This window comes from Boleophthalmus pectinirostris, unplaced genomic scaffold, assembly GCF_026225935.1.
Source record: "Boleophthalmus pectinirostris isolate CB_2022bp ecotype Guang Dong unplaced genomic scaffold, ASM2622593v1 HiC_scaffold_18, whole genome shotgun sequence".
NCBI classification, from domain to species: domain Eukaryota; kingdom Metazoa; phylum Chordata; class Actinopteri; order Gobiiformes; family Gobiidae; genus Boleophthalmus; species Boleophthalmus pectinirostris.
The window spans coordinates 22,680,821-22,703,943 of NW_026571133.1; the positions used below are offsets into that span (position 1 = coordinate 22,680,821).

At 38.5% G+C, this 23,123-nt stretch overlaps 2 protein-coding genes across 5 annotated transcripts in view; one reads left to right on the forward strand and one right to left on the reverse strand.

Annotated features, from left to right (window-relative positions):
* Positions 1-15,315, reverse strand: part of LOC110161652 (ras-specific guanine nucleotide-releasing factor RalGPS1) — a 29,968-nt gene extending 14,653 nt beyond the window's left edge. For 2 of the 4 annotated variants that reach the window (XM_055153365.1, XM_055153364.1), the window contains exons 1-8: positions 14,971-15,314; positions 11,310-11,440; positions 10,505-10,609; positions 10,378-10,428; positions 9,695-9,778; positions 9,465-9,554; positions 8,744-8,836; positions 8,275-8,401 (exon numbers count right to left, since the gene is read on the reverse strand). In XM_055153365.1, the coding sequence (XP_055009340.1) occupies positions 8,275-8,401; positions 8,744-8,836; positions 9,465-9,554; positions 9,695-9,778; positions 10,378-10,428; positions 10,505-10,609; positions 11,310-11,366 (607 nt within the window). In that variant the 5' untranslated portion in view covers positions 11,367-11,440; positions 14,971-15,314. Of the gene's footprint in view, positions 1-8,274; positions 8,402-8,743; positions 8,837-9,464; positions 9,555-9,694; positions 9,779-10,377; positions 10,429-10,504; positions 10,610-11,309; positions 11,441-14,970 lie in introns of all 4 variants that reach the window. The other 2 variants (XM_020926444.2, XM_055153362.1) reach the window with 2 other exon arrangements.
* On the forward strand, positions 1,966-8,183 carry LOC110161653 (angiopoietin-related protein 2-like). Its single transcript, XM_020926445.2, has 5 exons — positions 1,966-2,147; positions 3,923-4,849; positions 6,211-6,404; positions 7,079-7,349; positions 7,572-8,183. The coding sequence occupies exons 1-5, from the start codon at positions 2,132-2,134 to the stop codon at positions 7,769-7,771; spliced, it is 1,608 nt and encodes a 535-aa protein (XP_020782104.1). The 5' UTR covers positions 1,966-2,131; the 3' UTR covers positions 7,772-8,183.
* Positions 15,316-23,123: the final 7,808 nt, after the last annotated feature.

Consider the following 23,123-nt stretch of genomic DNA (forward strand, 5'->3'; position numbering starts at 1 on the left):
TCTGATGCCTTGACCTTCCAGAGGACAATGCTGGGGCAGCTGGGGCACATCATGTACCTGTGGTGGTTCTGCTCCAGTAGCATTCACCTATTTCCTGCAAATGTCCTCTCACATGCTCAGTCAGTATGTGTGGTCCTGACGTTAGAATACTGAACTGCTCAAACGGGAAGAGAATTCAATGAGGCTGACCCCAGTCTCTGTCCACTATGTTTGTCTTGGTTAAGCTTCTTTCTCAACATGATGAAAAGCACCTAAATGTTTCTTACTGAGTGATCTATGGGTGGAGACAGGGACTATTCAAGTTCAATAGAGGCTTTCATTTGTGTTTTAACTGAGCGGGAATCATTAAAGTTCATAAAGGACATTCTCAAACATGCACTAGGTGCAACCTGGTGACACTGGATGATCAACACAGAGCCACATATGCTTTTTTTCTCATTTAAGGTTCATTTTGGAGATGGTCCAAATGGTTCAGCACAGTTTAGAAATTAAAGTAATTTCATGGTCCAACTACAATATGGCCATTAATTTACTCTGAAAGTCCTATGTTTACTGGGTGCATAAAAGATGAAAGACAGATGAGAGCAAAGAGAGTTGGAAAACACTTGTAGAAACATTGGTTAGCACCTAGGCCCGTGTCTGGACCCAACTCAAAGAGCAGCATTTCACAGTTTGAATAAACTGGGCTCAGATCATTACACCTCCTCATAATTCAGAGTTAAAAGAAGCTGTGAAATATTTCCATGTCCTCTTGTTCAGATTTTACGGATCAGGGTAGCGTCATTACTCAACTCTGTCCTCAAAGTAGAAATCTCCACCCATCTTCCATTCATTGCCTGTAGATTAGAACATATCGGGTAGGATGGCAACACATGTTCATTCATAAGAGTTTTACATAGTAACAGTGGACTAAACAAATATTTTCCATAAAGGTTTCCCAGACACAAGCGTGACGTTTAATGTCTTTCAGATGCTCTCTAAAATTTGACAACTTCACTTCCTGACCAGGCTCTAAATCATTAAAGCAGCTACAGACCTGTGCTGAGATCAGCTGTCATTCACTCTGTGTCTTTCTGAATTATCATTGAAAGATGCTAAACAAACATAAATAAAGCTAAAGAGCACATGCTGAACATACCATACACTAGAGTGTGACTCTTGTTTATCACAATCTAGTGAATCAAAGCAAAAGACTCAAAAGGAAGGTGAACACAAGATTGAACATGCACCATTTGCACACAGTAGTTTTAAGGATTATTATGTGAGTATAAAGAGATATTAAGAAAAGGCAGAGAGCTTGAATGAAGAACTTTTCATTCACTGATAGTAATGTGCAGTTTGTTTTTCTATGGGGAAACAAGAAGTGTGGTTAAATGTGAATAAATCAGATGAATGTGTCTCATTTCAGCATATCTTGCACGAAAACAATTTCTATAATAAGCGTCTCCAAACTCTGTCTCGGAACAGCTCAATTTAAGCTGGAACAAATTAAACTCACTTGGACAAAAAAAAAAAGTGATTTTATATAACTTCCCTTGTCCAGGAAAACACAATTAACAATGTTATACCATAAATGTTAATCTATGTGAAATAAAGTTACCATTTTTAATAGTAGATTGTCGCAAAAACACTAAGGTCATTTAGGGCAACTTAGGTGATTATGAAGTCTGTGAACATGTCTTTCAAAGCAGCAGTCTCGTCACATTGGAGTCAAGAGGTCACCCATCACATGCTCCAGTCCTGTCTCTGGCTTGTCACTCCAGAAGACGCTTACATGTGCGTCTGGTCCCTATTCCCCTGCTGAGATCAATACAACTGGAACAAAGCAGAGATAGCCATAAGGGACGAGGGCTTACAGGGGCACAGGGAGGAGGACTGCCCTGTGTAAGGGGTGGGACAGGAGGCGTCCCAGCAGCTCTCAGCCTCATTACTCCTGAAGAGGCTCACTTCTGATGGGAGGGGGGCAGCAGGAGGGCTGTGCTGCCTTTTTGTGCTACAGCAGATGAGTGAGCTCACAACAATCTGAACACACTCTGGAACTGGACTGGGCTTTATTTCACTCTCCAACGAAATGATGTCATATTCATGTGGATCACCGCAGAAGCCCACCTTGGCAAAATACTAGGAATATATGGAATTAAGTAGAGGTGAGATTTAACATTATTATTGATTATTGCCAACTATGGCTATTAACTATTTGTACAAGTCATAATATAAATACATTTTTGGAAAACCATAGCCAATTTAGCTATTGCGCTATATAAAAACAAAAACACTATGCCAGACAGAAATAAGATCTGTACAAATAAGCAGTATGTGTATTTGCAAAAATTAGCAACAAGCAACAGAAAAACGCAGCTTCCTCCAAATGTAAATGACTTAGTCCTGCCTTTGTCGCTGCTAGACACTACAATGGTAAAATGTCAAACTCAGTTTAGGTACTTGATGCCAATTTTGATAGCACAATGATAATAACACAATTTAAACAATAGAATATAATTTCTCAACACAAAAACAGTAGCTTCATTAATCTTACCATGAGGCCATATAGTTCTGATAAAGACAATTATAAAACTATTCAAGAATGGTCCAATTTAGTCAAATTTATGCAAGTATATTTTCCAGGCTAGTTTTAATATCTGTTAGTATCTGATATCTTGATAAGATTCAATAAAATTATATAAGTTATTTGAAAAAATGAAATGCCCTTGTTCACAGTTTTTCAATTTTATGTCACATCTATGTCTCTCTTACGTAGGGATTTTTCCTCTGTAACAAGTGACAAGTGTGTGTGGTGATGTGCAGACATAGATGATAAAGATTGCTTTGGTTGTTCTTTGCTTATGGGGGCATTTTATTCAAGGTGCTCTTTAAAATGTCAGTTGGCACCTTTTACGAGCTGGTCTGACAGATAGTGATGTGGCTTTTGCATAGATTGCTTACTGCTTGTTCTCTTGATCACCACTAACAACATAAACCTCAACTTGGACCCTGAATCACTGCAGAGACATTAGATTATTTTAAACTAAAATATGATATAGCAACCAGATCACTTGTGCTAAGTGAAAGCAAAAGCAAAACTTTTGGGGAAAAAAAATACAATTTTGTAATGCCATATAATCTTGGAAAGAGATGTTTTCCCATGTCTTCTGTGGCTGACTGGATTACAGCATGTTATGTTGAGCACCGCAGAGGAAATGTCCAATTCATCTCCATTACAGCACAGTAGTAGATAGTACACTGCAGGGCTTTTTAAAGAGCTCCACTTACTCTCAACTGAAAACACTTACACAGAAAAAAGTTACAAATCTATTTACAGACAAAGAGGCCCCATTAGCCACACTCTGCTGCCAATCTGCCTAAACATATTAACACATTTAATATTCTATAGTCTTTGTGTGAAGCACAAATCTCGATTACGACAACTATAATTAAAATAAATGCTTCCAGAACTGGTAATAAGCTCTAAACATGTGACCTCAGAAGGTATTTTTAGATCTGGACAAATAAATGAAACATGTTAGCTACACAATGTTACGCTTAAGCAACAATTACATTTAATTTACATCTAAAAATTTATTTGATTATAAGCCAAGGTTAAGTTAATTTAGGTGTTTTTTGTTGTCAAGAACTCCACTGAAGTGACAAGAGTGTTTTTTCCATACAAATGACTATGTAATAACTTAATCATTTAAAAATGGAGGCCAAGCCATCACTATATCCAGAGAAACGCTGTTCTTCTCAGTAGTAGATATTTCAGTAATGCAGATCTGAGTGTCTTTGGAAAATAACCAACAAATGGTTCTATCATGTCTCAGTACTTGTCCCTGCCATATTGTCCAGAACCCAAGCACAGACTACTGCTTTGAATCAATCTATAATTTCCTGATCATTTCATTGCCTTCCATTTCTTCTCTTCCAGGACTTCAGCTCAGGACCATGTTTGTCCCTGTCCTTGTGGTCCTGCTGCTGTCAGGACCACTCTGCTCACTTCAGGGGGAGACTCAAGAGATGGAGAGCAGTGAGGACATCCTTGAGAAGGATTATATTTACCCTCAACGCTACAAACGTACTGTTGCCCAAAGTGCTACCCCAACAGACAAATGCTCCTATACTTTTATTGTGCCTCAACAGAAAAACAATGGTGCAATCTGTGTGAACTCAAAGGAGCCGGAGGCTCAGCTGGAGAGCCGGGTTCATAAGCAGGAACTGGAGCTGTTGAACCTGGAGCTACAGAAGCAGAGGAAACAGATTGAAGCTCTACAGCAGCTGGTGGAGGTGGACGGGGGCATCGTTAACGAAGTCAAACTGCTGCGCAAAGAGAGCCGCAACATGAACTCCAGAGTGACCCAGCTGTACATGCAGCTGCTGCACGAGATCATCCGTAAGAGGGACAATGCCCTGGAGGTGTCCCAACTTGAGACGCGCATGCTCAACCAGACTAACGAAATGGGACAACTGGCCACCCGCTACCGGGAGCTGGAGCACAAGTACCAGCACCTGTCCACGATTGCCAGCAACCAGAGCATTCTGCTGGTGCAGCTAGAGGAGCGCTGTAAACGGGGAGGTTACTCCCCTTCAGTCAGTGTGGACCGGAGTCCCTCTTTGCGTCCGCAGCCTGCTGTGGTGCACCAGCCCCCACCTGCTCAGAGTCCCGCTCTGTCCCCCGGGGGCTATAGGCCCTTTCACCCTCACACACTACCCCGACAAAACACCAAAACCATGACCAATGTCATGACCAACTCCATGACCAACGAGATCCAGAATGACCAGAACCCCAAGGCTCTGCCCCCTCTTCCTCCTCCCACACTGCCCAGTTCCACATCTAGCTTCACCAATGAACCCTCAGGTGAGTTCTGGATATAATTTCATTTATAATAATTTATTTATAGTAATTTAATGATTGTGTAAATGTCAATGTCAAGACAACATCTATACACAAAAGGCCAGAAACTACCACTACATGTACACGTAACCATTGACAAGTGTCTCACAAATATGTAGCCGTTTGTATAACATTAAATATATTAAATAGTTAAGAGATGAGGTCATGATGTAAGCGTAGGGTACACTTTATTATCCTCCTTGAGAAATCTGTCCTCTGCCCGGGGGAATCCCACCCAGGCACAAGGAGAAATATTTAAACTACATACAGAAGGTCCAAGTTTCAGCCACTGTATCATAAAAAGAAAATTCATGTGAAACCATGAATGACAATGACCACAAACACATCAGTGAAAAGAGCACCGTCTTGATTTCAAGCCATCAATCACATCAATAATACAGTAGATGTTATTAAATCCACACAACAAAAATCTATGCACCATAAACAAATACAACAAGTCATATGGGAATACATCCCACTGTGCATTATAAATTAGGAATAAAAGAGCCAACAAGTTAAAGAGGCAAGAAAAGAGTGTAATAGAGCATGTTTGAATTCGTACATAGTCTGTTTTTGTACAGGGATAAGCAGAAATTGCTGAGATAACAAAAACAATGTCCAGATGGAAACAGCAATAAGGAACCATTTACAAATCTGGTAATAAAATAGGAATAGAAATGATGTGATCAACTATAGAGAGCCCCAAAGACCAATCTTATAGGAGTGTGTTGGCTCACGCGTGTCATGCTGACCTACATTAAAGCTAATGCATGCGGCAGGTTCTCAGGCTACTGCGCTAAATGTTCCCATGTCCAACATCTAGTTTAGTGATTTTTCCATCCTTTGGGGCCGTTTTCCAAACAGGTGCCAGAGACAACCTGAGTATAGGGTAAAAATTACCCTGACATGAAGCAATGCTCTCTGGGACTTCTGAAAGAATGGAAACAGATTTTTCCTTAACTATAAATGACATAGCATGCACATGAAATCGTAGTTTAAAAACTGAGGAGAACATATGAGCAAATCTAAACATGGCACATTCAACATAAATGTTTTAGAAATTCATGTGCTGTATTTATTTCCAAGTCATATCTTCTCAGGTACAGAGGAGTTTTATTAATGGAAATATTTATTACTGTCTGAATGCACAGCCAGTGCTTCAGACTGGAAAGAACGTCATGTTTGGCAAAAAATAAGATGAGGGCAGGAGTCACCACACTTTCCAGAGGACACACGTTTTATACTACCCAGATCGTGGACCTGTTCCAACTCTGAGCACAATTAACACAGCAGAATGTGATAAAGGCAATCTATGCTCTGTGCAGGCCCCTTTAAAGACTGTCTGCAAGCTATGGACAATGGCTACAGTGTCAACGGCATGTATCTGCTCAAACCTGAAAATGCCAACAAGCTTATGCAGGCTTGGTGTGACATGAGGCATGACCCCGGTGGGTGGACAGTAATCCTGAGAAGACAGGACGGGTCAGTCAACTTTTTCAGAAACTGGGAGACATATAAGGTAATCAAAGTTCTGTGTATTTGGAATGCCCTTATATAATAATGTTAACTGTCAGTAGGTTTGTTCAAATAAGCAATACATATTAAAAGTTGTTCTAAACGGAACAGTATTTCAAATCATGTGTTATATTACAGTCAAAGAATGTTTTTCTCTTATTCCCAAAGAACACTTGACATTACATAATGAAGCTGCACAGGGTGTTGTGTTTTCTAGTAATACAAAAGTATCCCATCCTGTTGTCTTTAGAGAAAAGTACTGAATAGTTCCAACAGCATCATAAAAACAAAGGAGCAGCCAAACAAGACATGTTGGAGGCGGGAGCTATTCCCCAGCCCACTTCACTTCCCATCCCTCCCTGAATGACTCCAACAGGCTCACAGTCTGATGACACAATCCCTTCTGGCAGCACAGCATCCTGCTGATGTAACCCAGTGCCTCCCCAACTTTGTTTCTTAAACAAAGTTTGAGCTGAAGAAGCTGGGCCCATAGTTTGGACAAATCACCAGCAAATATATATTAATTTCTCATATGTGCAGAGTTTATTATTACTTATTTGCACTGTGACAACATAGCCATCAAACTCCTGTTGCACAAATACAGAGTATGAGACTATAAGCATATGAACAATATTTCTTATTTTAATTTAAAACAAATGTTAACTATGTTTTTCACAGCAAGGCTTTGGGAACATTAATGGGGAGTACTGGCTGGGCCTGGAGAACATCTACTCACTGACCAACCAAGGCACCTACAAGCTGCTGGTCACACTGGAGGACTGGTCTGGGCGCAAAACTTTTGCAGAGTATGCCAGCTTCAGGATTGAGGCGGAGACAGATTTTTACCGGCTCCGTGTTGGACGTTACCATGGCAATGCAGGTGATTCTTTGACCTGGCACAACGGCAAGCAGTTCACCACACTGGACCGGGATCATGACGCATACACAGGTGAGAAGGGCCTGATTACAAACAGATTTATTATTTTAAAAATTACTAAAGGGATTGGACTGGTGCCAGTCATACCCATCCAAACCGTCACAAAAGGTGTATATGTTGCCAAAATACACATAATAAATAATAACAAAATTAAACCTAATGTTTAAGTAAAATCACCACCAAATCTAGAGAACAAAAATCTTTGATAAAGACAAATCTTGTATGTGTTAACAGGTAACTGTGCCCACTACCAGAAGGGAGGTTGGTGGTACAACGCTTGTGCTCACTCAAATCTGAACGGAGTCTGGTACAGAGGGGGACATTACCGCAGTCGCTACCAGGATGGGGTCTACTGGGCAGAATTCAGGGGCGGAGCTTATTCTCTGAAAAAAGTGACAATGATGATTCGCCCCAATGCAAATACCTACCATTAACATACAGCAGCACACATTGAAGTATTGTTTACAATTATTGGATGTACTGTAAATAACACCCCCAGTATGCATTGCATTCCTTAAAATTGCTTTAAATGATTATTTATTATAACAGATTTTAACTAGTGTTGCTAGGGGAGTTTGCTGTATACTGCTCAGTTTTTTGTTTTTCTTTTTTAACAGCAACAATAGAGAAGTTTGTCTTTCTGTTAAGAGGTGTGTCATTTGCCCAAAGGTATGGATGTGTGTGTAAAAGTCTTTACATTTATTTCTATAGCTTGTACAATACATACAATTATAATTTGATCTTTTGATTGCTTCCAGATTACTCCAAAATGATTGACTTTAAACATTAGTAACAGGCAGCCTTTGAACAAAGCTTTCACACATATGGACCAAAGCCACAGCTCAAAAACACTCTACACACACATTGAGGTATTAAGAAGACAGATCTTGTTTTGCCCTTTATATTTTAATGCCAGGTAAATGTTTGGAAAACATACCAAGGTAGGGTATGCAGGGTACCATCTTCAGCGAGCGTATGTACTCTCTCATACGAGTATAGTTTTCCTCTTTAGACGTCAGAAAGTTCAGCTTCTCAAATGTGGCCTTATCTTTTCGACTGATCAACTGCATCAAAAATGCAAAAAATAAAGATGTTAGCAAGCTGTATAAAGATTAATTTGTGTTGCCTTTCTGAAGAAAGAACAAAAAATAAATTAAATCAAGTCACCACTGTACTTTATCTGCACTATTTCCTGAGCGCTTCACTCATGCTTATATTTTGATAGAAAAAAACTAATCCAAATGTTTTTCTAGCTATACATAAATGATGATGATTATTTTTAATATATTGCTTGTTGTCTCATTACTGATCTTTCCTGAAAATTCACACTAACCAAAACTACACTAGCTTCACAGGGAGCAGTAATGAAATCTGGTGAAACAGTTGAACATGTCAAAGGCTCTTACCGCCCAGGTCTTGCTGAGTCTGAAGATGGGAGCACTTTGCAAAGCCGACACCACAGACACTAAAGAATGCAGGTTGTTCAGCTCCAGAAGTTTCTGACATAAAATATGAAAACACACCAATATACACACATTACTTTACACACTGGTTTGTTTCCATTTGTCTCTCTTAGTCTATAAAGTGAACTGACATCCTTTGGGATTTGTAATATCATCCCATGTTAATGTAAAAACTATGACAAAGCAAGCAGGTTTTGCATGTCGTAAGTGTTCAGTTTTAGTATCAGTAACAGCACAGTTTGCCAAAATATTGTCTCATAATTCCATGTTTGCTTTTCCATCCCAAAGCATAAGGAAACACTGAAAAACTGCTACCGTTCATAGCATTTTATCCGTGTGGTGACATCAGTGTGGTGCTTTCTCTGAGCACTCGCAGTCTTATAAAACAGAATAGCTCCAATGGAGCTGAAAAAAAAACAAAACATTACGCTGAGCTGGCAATAGGGCAGGCCAAATTAAAAAGGTAAGATCTAAGCTAAAGCTTATGATCTGGATTTCACTAAAGTTTGGGTATATTTTAATAGGGCAATAATTCTCACTAAAACACCTAAATTTTATTATGTTTGGGAAAGCAATATGTGTTGAAAATAAATGCCATGAAATATGAATGTATTTCCACATGATAAAGAATTACAATTGGTAAGAATGAATTATAAACACTCACCTTTGCTATTTTTACAAAATGGCTCAATATTTCGGCTCTGATTTTCAGAGTCTGGGCAGTTAAGATTTCTCTAACCAACCAGAAGCTCACCTAAAACACACAAAAAACATACATTTACAATAAATTTCAAATAAATAAACCAAACTCATCTAGGTGTGTTTCATATGTCGTGAAAGTATATTCATTATAGTATAAAAACATAAGTGAGGACAAGGATGGCCTCACAGTACCTGGTTGAACCTCCGAGTGAACGCTACCACATTCGGAGCCAAGCTGTGCTTCTCCTTTCCATTCCAGCCACAACTAGCCAGCTCCTGGAGAAAACAAGATCAGCATAGTAATGTTAAACTTTTTATGATTTAAATATTATTATATTATGTCCTACATATTTTTATTTACATATATATATATATATAAATAAAATGCCTGTGCATGAAGTGCTGTGTGTTTGTACCAGTGTAATTGAACTGATAACTGCATCTTAAAAATAAATAGTACATTTGTTTATTTGTTTATTTATTATTAATATTCCAAAGGCCTCAGTCACCTTATATGTTAAAAAATACTATGCAATATGACTAATAACTTCTGTGCACACAACAGGAAACAGCCTGACATTTTGGGCCCTTTCTAATTGCTAAAACAAACAGCTCAAATGAACCATTATCTAAAATATACTAACAACAAGTGTCTTTATGGAAACGTCAATTCAAATAGTCACTTGAATTACTTGGGGTGCAAGTGGTTTTCAAACAAGTTCAACCAATGAGGCTAGAGTAGGGTCATTCCTGAGGCAACAGCTGTAAAGGACATTACTGCATCATGTCGTCCAAGAATGAAGAGAATCGTCAGCATTTCCATCCAGTTTAACCCAAGTGGATGACCACACTTATAATGTGCAGGGTGGTCTTACCTCGGGCTGTATTGCTTTGAATACAGGAGCGTCCATTAGGGTGATTTGGCTCTGGAGAAAATAAAAAATACATATATATCACAAAAGCACAAAACAGACTATAGTTTAAGTGAAAGACAAAACTTACAGCAAATTCTTCGGGCGTCACCTTGAGCACATCGAAGACAACTGCATCGTAGCTCTTGGCATAGTCCACACAGGGCCCATCCAGGGAGTCAGAGGCGCTGCTGGCCTAGACATACAATCAAACAAATAAAAATTGACATAATTAAAATGGATAAATTTCACTCAGTGTTTCCCATAGATTTTGTGATAGTGATCTGAATAATTTTATCTCATACAATTTGTGAAGTATATATTTTATATTTGCTCTTTAAGAAGTCCTTTTTCTCCAGCATAGTTACTTTTAAATGTCTGAGATAATACATTAGCCAACAAGGTGTGAATGTGTGATGCCAATATATAGTCCAGGTTGTTTTTAGATAACATGGGAGTATTTTATACTCCTAAGCACTCCTTCATGCTTAGTTCAAATGGAAGATAGTTTAAAGAACATAAAAGAAAATCTGACAACAAATGGCAACTCTGAAAAATGTTTGTTTTACAATCATGTAATCCATTGGATGATTTCAGTGAATAAACATTTCCACCAGGCCAGATGTTGTGTCCGAGCTCTGGTCCTCATTCAGTTTGATCATGACATAAGTTTGGGTCTGTTTTTCTTTGGCTGTTTTGGTTTTATATTCTTACTGATGACCTTTTATTCTATTTGAGCCCATAAGAATAAATCAACTATTTTAGTTGTAAAATTATTATTTTTTGTCTTTTGCTTAGCCTTTTATACAAATTATAATTAGAAAATGTGCTAAATTATAAGTGATGCACAGAATATGCATTGAGTGAAGTTCACTGTATATTGTAACCTCTCTTACCTCTGAGGTGATGGAGTTGATGCTGTTGCCATTCGATAGCCCGTTCCTGCGATACATGCTCAAACAGGTAGGGGGTGCTCTGGTAGACAGAGACCTTCAGCTGGGGAGCACACATAACCTTTCATCCATGTCTGACAAGAAACACACAATGAACATGATTTTACTATTTATAAAGAAAGCACATTGATTTGAGATATATTTTTTTTTGATGAGATGAGAGAGATTAAGGATATTTGGCAATGAGACAAATCAATGTGAATTAATAAACAACGATGTGCAATTTGGTGCAAATTATCTGATTTGTCCTAATGGTTGTTAGAGTTTCCTGGCCGGCCTACGGTGCCATGAAAGCACAAACACAGAAGCTGTTTGGCTTTGTCGTTTCCAAGGCACAGATGCCACCTGTAGTCCAATGTTATTACTGCAAGTGATGGTAAATAAAACTTTCTGATTTGAGAAACTTTAAAATAGACTGAATCAAGCAATTATACTTCTAAAAAAAAGTATGGACAGAGTGTGTCGAGAGCACAAGTGTGTAAAAAGATAAACTGGTGTGATCTATGACCTGAACAGGTAAAGGTAAAAAATAGAATTATTTTTACAACGCTGTGCAATTAATCAGTTGAGATTAACTGAGATCAAGATTCTGTCAATTCGAATTGTAAATAAAATGCTTAGATCATTTTAATCGAGAGGTCTACAGCCAAACCTCTGACTATTTGACTATTTTTTGTGTTAAATGGTGATGATTAACAGTAGGGCTGCACGATTTGGGAAAAATATTTAATTGCTATAAGATTTGTGATTTATGCTTTAATAACAGAATTCTGCTCAAGATTAATGTTTTAAATATGTCTGGAAGAACTGACAAAAAAACTACATAGGCTTAAGAACTAAACTAATTAAAAGATTCACATATATTTCAGACCATGTTTGCACAGATTTAAACTATAGGGAAAACAGTTTGTATATGCATTTTATGCAGTAGAGGCCAGAGGCGCATAGAGCAGTTTAGGTTATTGTGATGATGCAGAACAGTGCCCAGACAACTACCACCCTTTGGACCTCTATAGTCCTCTACCTGGAGTTTACAATGAAAGTATCGATAAATAGGCTTTATTTTTGGTTGTTTGTCCTCTCAATGACTTTGGTGGAAATAACCTATCGTTATTAACAATCTTTCACCTTTTGCTGCAAACATTATTTCTACACCAAGACACAATTTTTAATTTTCATTAATTTTTTTCAGAGATACTGAGTTGGGTGAGTAAAATTATTGTTTGGATATTACAACAGTTTTTATAATGGAGCCCATAACGTGAAGCAATAAATTTGAGTGATGTGAAGTTCTGAATATTACCAGTGTACACTTAGGTGAGGCACAATTTGTCACAGTAGACTTGGAATATAAAAAAATTATACCCTGACATTCCACTGTGGGATATGGCCTCATGAGAAAAGATATGACACATGTAAAAAACTGTTTCTCTTGTTTACTAGTTTTGATTTGACTGTTGTTCTGTTTTTGTTAGATTTTTCTTTTTTTCATTAATACATGAACATGATCATAATAACATGACACTAACGCCTCCAAAGCTTCTTAAAGCGATAGACTGGAGTCATTATTCATTCACTCCATACTTGGTGATGGTAAGCAAAATTGAAGCCATGGCTGCCCTGGGCAGACTAACGGATGCGTCGACCCTTCTGACCACCATCAATCATTCAGGCACACACCACTTTTATAGTAAGCAATAACAATGAGGCGTATGCCATTTTCAATTTAATATTACCCATTATTCTGTCTACTGACTTAATGCTCGTGCATATCCTACTTTTTGTACCTTTATGAGATTTCAGGAGATAGGGGAGGACACATAAAATTGTTTTTTCCTGATAAAGGGATCAAATACAACGCTATATTTACAATTCATCAAAAATCTGCTAAAACATGCCAATAACTTTCTAGGTTGAGGAACAAGTACTGCATAAAATTATTACACAGCATGTACTTTTTTCTTTTTTAATCAACTCTTTTTGCAGCTATTCTCAATATTATACAACGAAGTTTTGTCATCTGCCAAGTTCATCCCCATTCACCACAGAGTAAACATGTCCTGAGCTGCTCTGATTTCAGTTGTCTGAGTCTGAGACAGTTCAGCCTAATGTTGGACTGCAGGTTGGACTTTAGTGTGCATCTGTCTTGGTCTACGTACAGTATATTGCAGCTGGTGATGACACATGCATTTACTGCCTTTAATTGCACATTGTGGGTCTAAGATCACTGAGCAGGGCAAGGCTGGAGCATACTTAACAATATTCACAGGTTTCACCCAGTTAACATTCATGAAATCTTTTACCATCCTCTCAAATGAATACAATCATTACTTGTCAATGTCTTATAAAAATATATATTTATATATTTATATGTATATTACTGCCTTACGCTATTTGCACAAATCTACGCCACTTGCCGCCACCACCACCTCCGACCACCAATTACTCAAGCACACATCACATTCAATACAAGACAAGGCGAGTGAAGCTCTTGGCAAGGATTTGATCCAAGTGGGAAACAACCCTCTGACCTTTGAGTTGGTGGATGAGTACTCTAACCACTGAGCCACTGTAACCCCACTGTTGCAAATGATGCCTGCCTTAAAGCAAAAAGGAAGCGTGAATACAATTAATTTTGTTTATGTTAAATCAACATGAGAGTGAGTGACCAGTAATCAACAAATTAAGAGTGTCTCAGATGGATGGATACGGGCTGACACATGGACCAGTGAACAGCAGATGGTACTTCCCACAAGTTCCCCTCTGGGTCCATGTACTTTCATTTTCAAATGATGCCATGGTTACACTACAACTTCAACTACAACATAAATGTAATCTAATAGGTCTAGAGCTACATCTCTACTGCGAAATCAAACGCCATAAACCTGAACTGAAATCTGCACCGTGTGTATTTACTTCTGAGGAACAAGAAAGAAAGGCAAAATAGGTAAAACAACTGCTTAATTGGGCAGCTGTCCATAGGCGTTTCAGAGGACTATTTTGTCAGTAACCATGGAAACAACTATTTTGGTGTGCACATTGAAAGAGTAGTGTCATATTGCAGACCTATTTGCCAACCATCATATTTATTTGATGAAAGCTATAGTATTATTGCTGACTTATGATGAAGACTAGTTATAACCGAGATAAGGGTCAGTTCACTGCACGTTCTGTCTGCTTGGAGGGTCCACTCTGCACCAGTCATTTTATAGCCTATCCTAAAGATCTACAAGAGGCCCAAAAACAAGAAGTCGCATCCCATAATTAACTGGAGATAGCGTTTTGGTACTTAAATAGCCTAGTTCTGATTTCAGCGCGTAGATGTTCGTTACCCATGTTGTCTTTCTGGGCATCTTTGCGTGGGAGGGTCAATAGTTTGATTAGGCCCCAGTAAATGGTGATGTCGACGGTAAGACACAATACACTAACGTGTTTAGACAAATGACATTTGCGGATCTGTTTCGGGGAATGCGTAAGTGCAGCAGCCATGTCTGTGGATCCAGTGTGGCAGATTTCTGTCACGACAGCTTACGGCGTTCCGAGCCAACCTCTCTTCCACCACCAGGCCTGCACTAGGGTAATCACGGCTAACACTTAAGCCTACCTTCACAGCAGGCACTTTCGCTTCCATGCGGCCGCAGCACAACGGCAGAGAGAACACATCCACAGTTGTCCTGCCGCGGTCACTGATTAAATCCCAGCGGTCTTTCTCCCGACACTGTCCACGGCTTAACTCCTCCTTTCAGCCGAGTGTGAAGCCAAGGTCGCAGCGATAGATCCGCAGGACCGCAGATCCGTGCGGTAATCTACAAAAACAATATCATCCGAACATGGCAGTGACGTGGGAGGCCATCTCTAGATGGGCAAAGTAGTGAAATGGATAAATACAGACAGCAGGAAGTGACAGGTAGGCGCACTAAGTGTGACAGCCAGGTGTATGGCCTAATCAGTATATCGGCTGCACAGCGCACTCCCGCCCCCCGCTCTGACGGACCAATCACAGCGCGCCTCTCAGCCAAAGGCTTTCAGACGCAGGTGCATTCGTGACCCTTTGCATGGACATTCCCGTAAGCTCTTCGAAGTAAACTGATAGTCCTCATCGAAACTAAAAATATAATTCAACAGTCTAGGCCTTAGTAGCCAACAATAACTATTCAGATTGTTTCATTTCACGAGCTCAGACAGAGTGAAAGTAAAACTGAGATAAGGTAGGCTAAACTCCATCCAATCTTCTTTTAAGCGGGGTTTTATCATGGATCTATGGGTTTTCTAACTGAGCACTTACAGGCTCAGTAGGCTTTAGTGTACGTTTGGTTTGGGTTATGCCTCGTTTTCGCCAATGTAAAAAGCAAAAGAAGTCCTTTTGTTTATGTTCCGTTTTGAATGTTTGAATTTATAGTGCGTGACAAATCCTACATGTGTGCTGGTATTTATCACATTGTGGGGTTTAAAGTTTGTATTATGAGGACCTGCCTTTCCTGTGGGGACAAAATCCAGGTCCCCATCACCTAAATCCTTAATTATTAGATCAACAACATGATTTAAAGTTCAGATATGGGTTAAATAGGTTAATGTTGTTAGGTTCTAGGTTAAGGTTGGACAAATAGTAAAGGAGACATTCAGATTCATCCATGTTAAAGGAATCTTGTATTGTCCTGCATTTCAGGCTTGAGTGCTCACAAAATTTCAGTTCTCACCTACCCCATATGCCCACCCACTTTCCGTACATATTTGTAATTATAAAAAAAAAAAATCACAGGTCATATATAGGGTTAAAACATGTTGTACGTGATATGTGTGAGTATTTCAGGTATTCACCACAATGTAAGGACTGATATCTGCATACACACTGTGTCATTTCCTTGAGTCCTCAAGAGGCGAATCCTTCAATATTAGTTCAACAGTATGGTTTAAAGTTAAGAGAGTTTATTAGTAGTATGATTTAGGTTGGGTCTCCTGTGTCCAATTAATACCAGTTGTTCCTAAAAAGCATGGCAGCCCAAAAATGTGTATGTGTGTTATTATGTATGTGTGTGCAGAAGCCCTCTCTGTTTGCAGATATCCAAAATGGGCCTTCAACAAAACCAAGAGAACTAAAAAACAGGACAACAGAGAATCAGAACCCATGAGAAAGGGGGTAACTATTCCATACATGGCTGGTGTTTCTGAAAAACTACAGAGGATTTTCAGACAACATGAGATCCCGGTCTATTTCAAAACTACGGACACTCTAAGACAGAGACTGGTCCACCCAAAGGAGAAAACACCGAGCCACAAACAAAGCAATGTGCTCTACTCTATTCAGTGCAGTGAAGACTGCAGTGAACGCTACATTGGAGAAACTAAACAGCTACTTCACAAGAGGATGTACCAACACAGAGGAGAGAGCAGCAGTGGACCTCAGTCTGCTGTATATCTCCACTTAAAAGCCATGGGCCACTCCTTTGAGGACAGTGAGGTACAGATTTTAGCCAGAGAGAAAAATTTGTTTGAGAGGGGAGTGAAAGAAGCCATTTTTGTTAAGAAAGAGAATCCTTCTCTAAACAGAAATGGAGGCCTCAGACACTATCTATCTCCTATTTATAACTCCATTCTCAAACCTAATTCAGACCAAACAAGAGAACAATAGGTGTAGCCAGGTCAGGTCCAGAGGTGTGGAAGCTTCATTATGGCCATGGCTTGTTATGCTAATTAGACCCCACACCCTGCACAGGTCAATAGGCCGAACTAACTAACAGAAACTGTAAACAAGTAGGTGTGTTAGTTTCAGTGTAGTTAGCTCCTCCCTACAGATTTAAGGAAGTGTCCACCAGCGTCTGACCAGAACTGAAGAAGCAGCTTGAATGAGCAGCGAAACGTCTTCAACCAAACTAACTTTTGTCCAGTCGACAAACTGAATTTTCTCCTCATGGATTCTACCTGGACGACTGAGGGATTCTTCACACATTATGTATGTAAGTAATGTATGCAAGTAATGTATGTAAGTCAGCGTAAGCCAAACCAATCTCAGCCCATTTTCAAACTACACACTCAACAGACTGTTAGACTGATGGTATTTTAAGCGCATGATAATAATTGTAATAATTATTTTTCCAGTGTTTCTCCACTGACGCTGGTATGACCCTATAGACCCCTGGCAGTAATGTTTCTGAGAGAAGACAGTTAAAGGTGGGAGCCTTTTTACATTTAAGGTTTTTCAATTGAAAATCTATTCAACAAGGCTATGTATCATTTATATTTAAAAATGTAAGTATGTCACATCCAAACTGTTGCTCAGAAATAGTTTCTACAGATGCATTTTACTCTTACTATAATATTTTTGTTTTTGTTTTTTAAATATTATTTTTAACGTAACAAAGTACAAATTTTGGCTACTCTACTCATCTCTGTCAAAGAAAGACAGCAATTTCTTTCTTGCATTGCACTATACTAAATGGCCACTAGAGTTCGCCCAAAAATAATGAAAGTTATGAAGCCTTCCATGGGCAATTTTCCCCCTTTTTTTTAATAAAGAAACAAAAAATAAATAAAAGAGAGAAAATATATAGATTTTTTTCCTTTTGGTTGTTGTTTGCTCTAAGTTCATGAAGACATACCTTTGTGACTTATGTGTATGCAACTGGCATCACAGTTCCGTATGTGCCTCCAATTGCTAGTTAAAAAATATGAATTAAGTATAAAGCTTGGTTTAATATGATTTTGACTAATGGGACTTTCTTATGGCAAGTCCTGAAAGTATCGACTGACCTGGGCACTCCCACCTGAGGTTGGTTTAAATCATAGCAGTGGGAACATAGTGCATCTCTCTTTTGCTTCATCCCAGGCTCACTGTGGCCCTGGGGAACTCATGACAGCAACACAGGGGGACAAGCCTCTCTTCATCTAATACAGATTTTCATATCATCACATTTGTTCATTAAAATCAGGAATGCTTAATTCAAAAGAGTTGTTTTCTATCTGAAGAGGCTACATAGTCACAATTCATAGATTATATAGTACCCTATCTTGTAAATATATAAAGATTAAGTATTTGTTTTCAATTCAAATTTTTATGGTAGTAGATTTGATGTGTATCTGGGTAACTGCTTGAGAGATAAATTGCAGCAGTTTCCTTCCCACAAATGTGCACAGAGACAGGCCAAACCAATCATCTTTTCATTAGATGTTAGATTTGTCCCACCTGTTTGGAATAAGATCTTCTTTTCATGTGTTTTCTGAGTGGCTCAGGCAGATCCTGCTTTGGCCTGTGATGTAAGTGCTGAGATGACTGGGATCGGCCTATGCTTCAGCTCCTGTGAATAATGTTCCTCCTGGTCATATCACTTATGTATATCCAATCCCAGTTTATTTGTATATAGCACATATTATAAACAAGACAGTTTCCAAAGTGCTGCACATAATAGCAATACAAAAAAATAAAATAACACATCTGATACAATAACAAATGAAAACAGTATAATGTAAAAGGGAACCCCCCCCAAAAAAAATAAAATAAAATAAAACAACACAAAAGACCACACAACATGCAGAGTACTAAAAGACAAAAAGTAAAAGTATTTAAAATCAACATTTATTACACTTGATAATATTTCAGATCTGATACATATCTGTTGTCACATATTTTAAGTTTTGGGTCTAGCTGTCTATCACAATAAATTAATTTTATACAGTATACTTATTTTTAACATTAGCATTATGGTGAAGTATTATAATTATTTGATGTTCTTAGTTTAATTGTTCTTCAGAATAAAAAAAAACAAAAAAAAAACGTCCAAAACAGGATTACTTTATCAATTAATTTATCAAAGGCTCTATTCAATTGCAGTAATGTATAATAAATAGCTTGTGCTTATTTTGTAATTATTTGCTTTGATTTAGACAAGCTTTTTAAAGGCAGATGTTTTTCCAGCCGAGTTCTGGAGTAGCTCTGCCCCTTCTTTATCTGTGTGTGTCTAACCTGGGATTTCCTCAGTGTGGAGCTGCACTTTCCATGGATTTACAGGAGAAAATATGAACCACATGTTTTGTTTTCCTCTGAACTTTTTCATTTGTTTATATTTGTTCAATTCTTTAAAATGTACTTAACCTCTGAGAATATCACTTTCAGGGGAGTACTGGCTCCAGAGGTTCATACATGTTTTTAGTGTTAGAGGAATCTGCCGCACTCGCAGAAAGCCTACACAGACATGGGGAGAACATGCAAACGCCACACAGAAAGGGTCTGCACAACCTGGATTTCGAAACCTGGCCCGGCTCAGCACTGCACCATGTTCCCACCCTTACCATTATTATTTGCTGGATTTTATTATGTCTGATTGTCAAACATAATCTTCTCAAATACTCAATATATGTGCCTAAATCTCTTCAAGGGGCACATATACTACAGGCTGGACAACAGACAAACTGCATGTGAGTTGTTGATGTTTATAGTGGAAATTGTCATTGCCATTGTCAGTAATGCTCTCCCTGGGACTGCTGTAACCAAGCAATAAACTAATACAGCATCACCATTGCTGTGAAAACTTTAGGTCATAGCTGTTTTTAACTTCTTTTTTACTGGTTTGTGATCAGTGTGTGAGGATGTTTCACAGTGGCTTACATTTTTATTAAAGAACCTCCCCTGTGTTCTAGACTTGCCCCCAAACTAATAACAAACCAATCAATAGGTGAAGCTGAGTTAAAATCTCCCCACCAAGTTACTGTCGTGGGACCAGCGCTTTACTGAGCTGTAGCACAGAGTATTTGAAGGCTCAATTACCTGGGCTATATCCACTTTTTGATTGAGAGTAGAGCAGAACATGAGAGACGAGAGTCATGAGTGACGTCCACTCTCCAGAGATGAGGTGTGTCTGGGAGCACTTATAAAGGTTCACTGTTAAAATAAATTTTTAAACAGTTATAAATAAAAGTGTCAATATTTGATTTTAGCATTTTTTTTATGATACTAATAAATTACCCCCAACAAAGACAAATCCACAACCTCAAATCCTACAAAAATATACTCTTTATATTGTATCTGGTCTGGTCTTTTTGGAAACAGAAGCTGTTATTTATTTCTTTGCAGTTTTAGATGCATGCTCATCTATCTATTACATTCTGGGCACACGGGGAGCCCTAATCATGGCCCTAATGAAGCCGACAGGTGTCAGCCATCTTGAATGTTTATGACAGGCCTACTTCCTGAGTGCTGCTGATGTCATCAGGAGCCCAGAGTTATTAATGAACCTGGTCTGGAGCCTGGGTCTCAGCACAAGTTCAAGCCTAAAATTATTCCATAGCTTCAAATGATCTCAGAGCTCTTTATAAAACAATAAACAAATCCAGCTCGAAAGTTGGGAAACAACTCGCATTACAGTTTGGGCCATAGCCATGTGGGCCTCATGCACTGACAGACTGTGGATTGGGACCTGAATGCTCATGAAGTTTTAAATGCTTTGTGTAGCATGCCAGTGTTTGTTTTGGAACACTGTTCTACATAAAAAACATCCTTAATTCTCTGTATTTTTTATGTATTAAACATGCATTCACTGGTTAATGGCCTGGCCCATGTATGACCTATACCTGCATGTTTTAGTTTCTGAGAAAGAGATCAGTCTGTGACAGTCTTGTGTTGGACTTGAGCTGTTGTCAAGGATAAATGAACAGTATTGCCTAACTTCAGGTCAGAGAAACCATTCCACAACAGAAACTAATAGAGGGTAGATGTGTGTTGGGCCTCTCAGATGCAGACTGCTGTTGTGACAGACACCTGGCTGCAGTGAGAAGAGGTATGGCAGTAATGTGTGAGAGTTCAGAAGGTTGCACACTTCATCAAAGAGAGTGATTGAGGTACTCTTGACTCAGCACTCGGCTCTGGTGCTCTGAGCCTTCTCCTTGGAGTGGACGATCATGACGGCACCTTCACTTACAGCCATGATGACAGATTACCGTAGTGTTACCCTAGTGTTGTCAGAACTCTAACTGAGCCTGAGGGACTAGGAGGACTCTTCAATTAGACATGTGCTATGTATTCCTGTCCCATACACCAGAATGCTAAAAATGTCATGTGTCGAAATTAGTGGTCTTGTTAGTGAGATAAAATCTGCAGAGGTGCTAAAAAGAATTATAAGAATTAGCAAACACAGTATCTTTTTTGGAATAATTTTCATCCATCATAACCAATAATTATGGCCTCTTCTGATTTGCATTGCGCATTGCTTTTACTGGATAAACTGATGCATCACTGTCTATCAGAGCTTGACACTGAAAATGATCTATGAAAATGATCTCTGAACATAATACAAAACATTATAAACATGTGTCAAACAACCACAAAGAGCTTCTGCTTGTGATATCAGATCAGATCACTTGTCCCTAGCGTCACCTGTGTCATGCCTGTCAGGAACATACAAATCCAATGTTGGGCTTTATTATGAAGAAACACACTGACATCTGTCTCTGTATCTTCCACCTGGATGAGCAGGAACCATGGGCCCTGACTGTGCACTTGTGTTTGGCAAAGAGGCGTCTGTTTGTCTTTCTCCCACTGATTTGACGAAGTGGAACAAATGCAGTTATTCCACTGACGTTCACTCACGGCAGGTAAAGATTTGAGTAAATACTGTATCCGTCTATGGGCACTGAAACCAGGCGGAGAACTGTGTGTTGATGAGATACAGAGGAAGTAGAGCATCTGCTACACTGTAAAATATGGGGAATATTGAATTAAATGAGCTGAAGTGTTTGTAGAGGCAGAAGGTGGGTAGATGGTCTGTTAAATAAACAATAGTTTACACATAATATAATTAAGACTGTAGTGTACAGACAATTGTACAATGACATCAAAGATAAACTATCTCTATAATAACTTAGAGCTACCCTTTGTAATTCTTATTGGTTAACTTAAGTTTCTCAGTGTTTTAAAGTTTGTGTCTTTGTGTGCATCTACACTGATTGTGTTTCAGTCATCCATGTGACAGAACTTTGTCAAAGTTCAAATGTTTCAGTCTCAGTTAAACTCAGGTTCACTCAGGGTTACTCTGACAGGCTGTAATGTGCCTGAAGGACCCGTAGACACAGGTTTGAGCAAAGGAAGTCTGCTGAGTGAAGTGAGGGGTTATATCTGCAGGGGAACTGTGCCGTACATGAGAGGGGAATGACTCTGAGACCGTTTAAACGTGTGCAGCACAAGTGTCAGGCTGTCAGGGTGATGGAGCAACAAGCCCTACCCCACCTGCTTCTACATTCTTTTTCACTCTTCATAATGTTTTTACCTATTACTTTATTTATAGGATCATTCTTTTTAATTTGAAATTATTTTTTTTATTTCTATAATAAAATACAAAATAATCTATAAATTAACTATTCTACATTAAACTGGTCAAGAAAAACTAATTAATAATTATGGATTTACGAAAGTATTTTTATTGGACAAAATTCTGAATTACAAAAAAATAAATAAATAACATAAATTGGGGATCACAAGATCGAGTTAAATAAAGACTGACTACTGGATTGTGACATGTTTGATGCTTCACATATGGATGTTGCTGTAATTGAAGTTTGCATTTTATTAAATGTAATAACTTCTAACATGCAAACAAATGTCCATTTCCTGTTGTACTGTTGAGGACCAGTGTAGAAACAAATATTGACACAATATTCACAATTTTGGCTTTGAATCCTTATTGAGTAAATAATTAATATATTAGCTTAAATTACTGTACAAAAACATATATACATATACAAATGCAAGCACATATTCTTGTTCGAATTGAT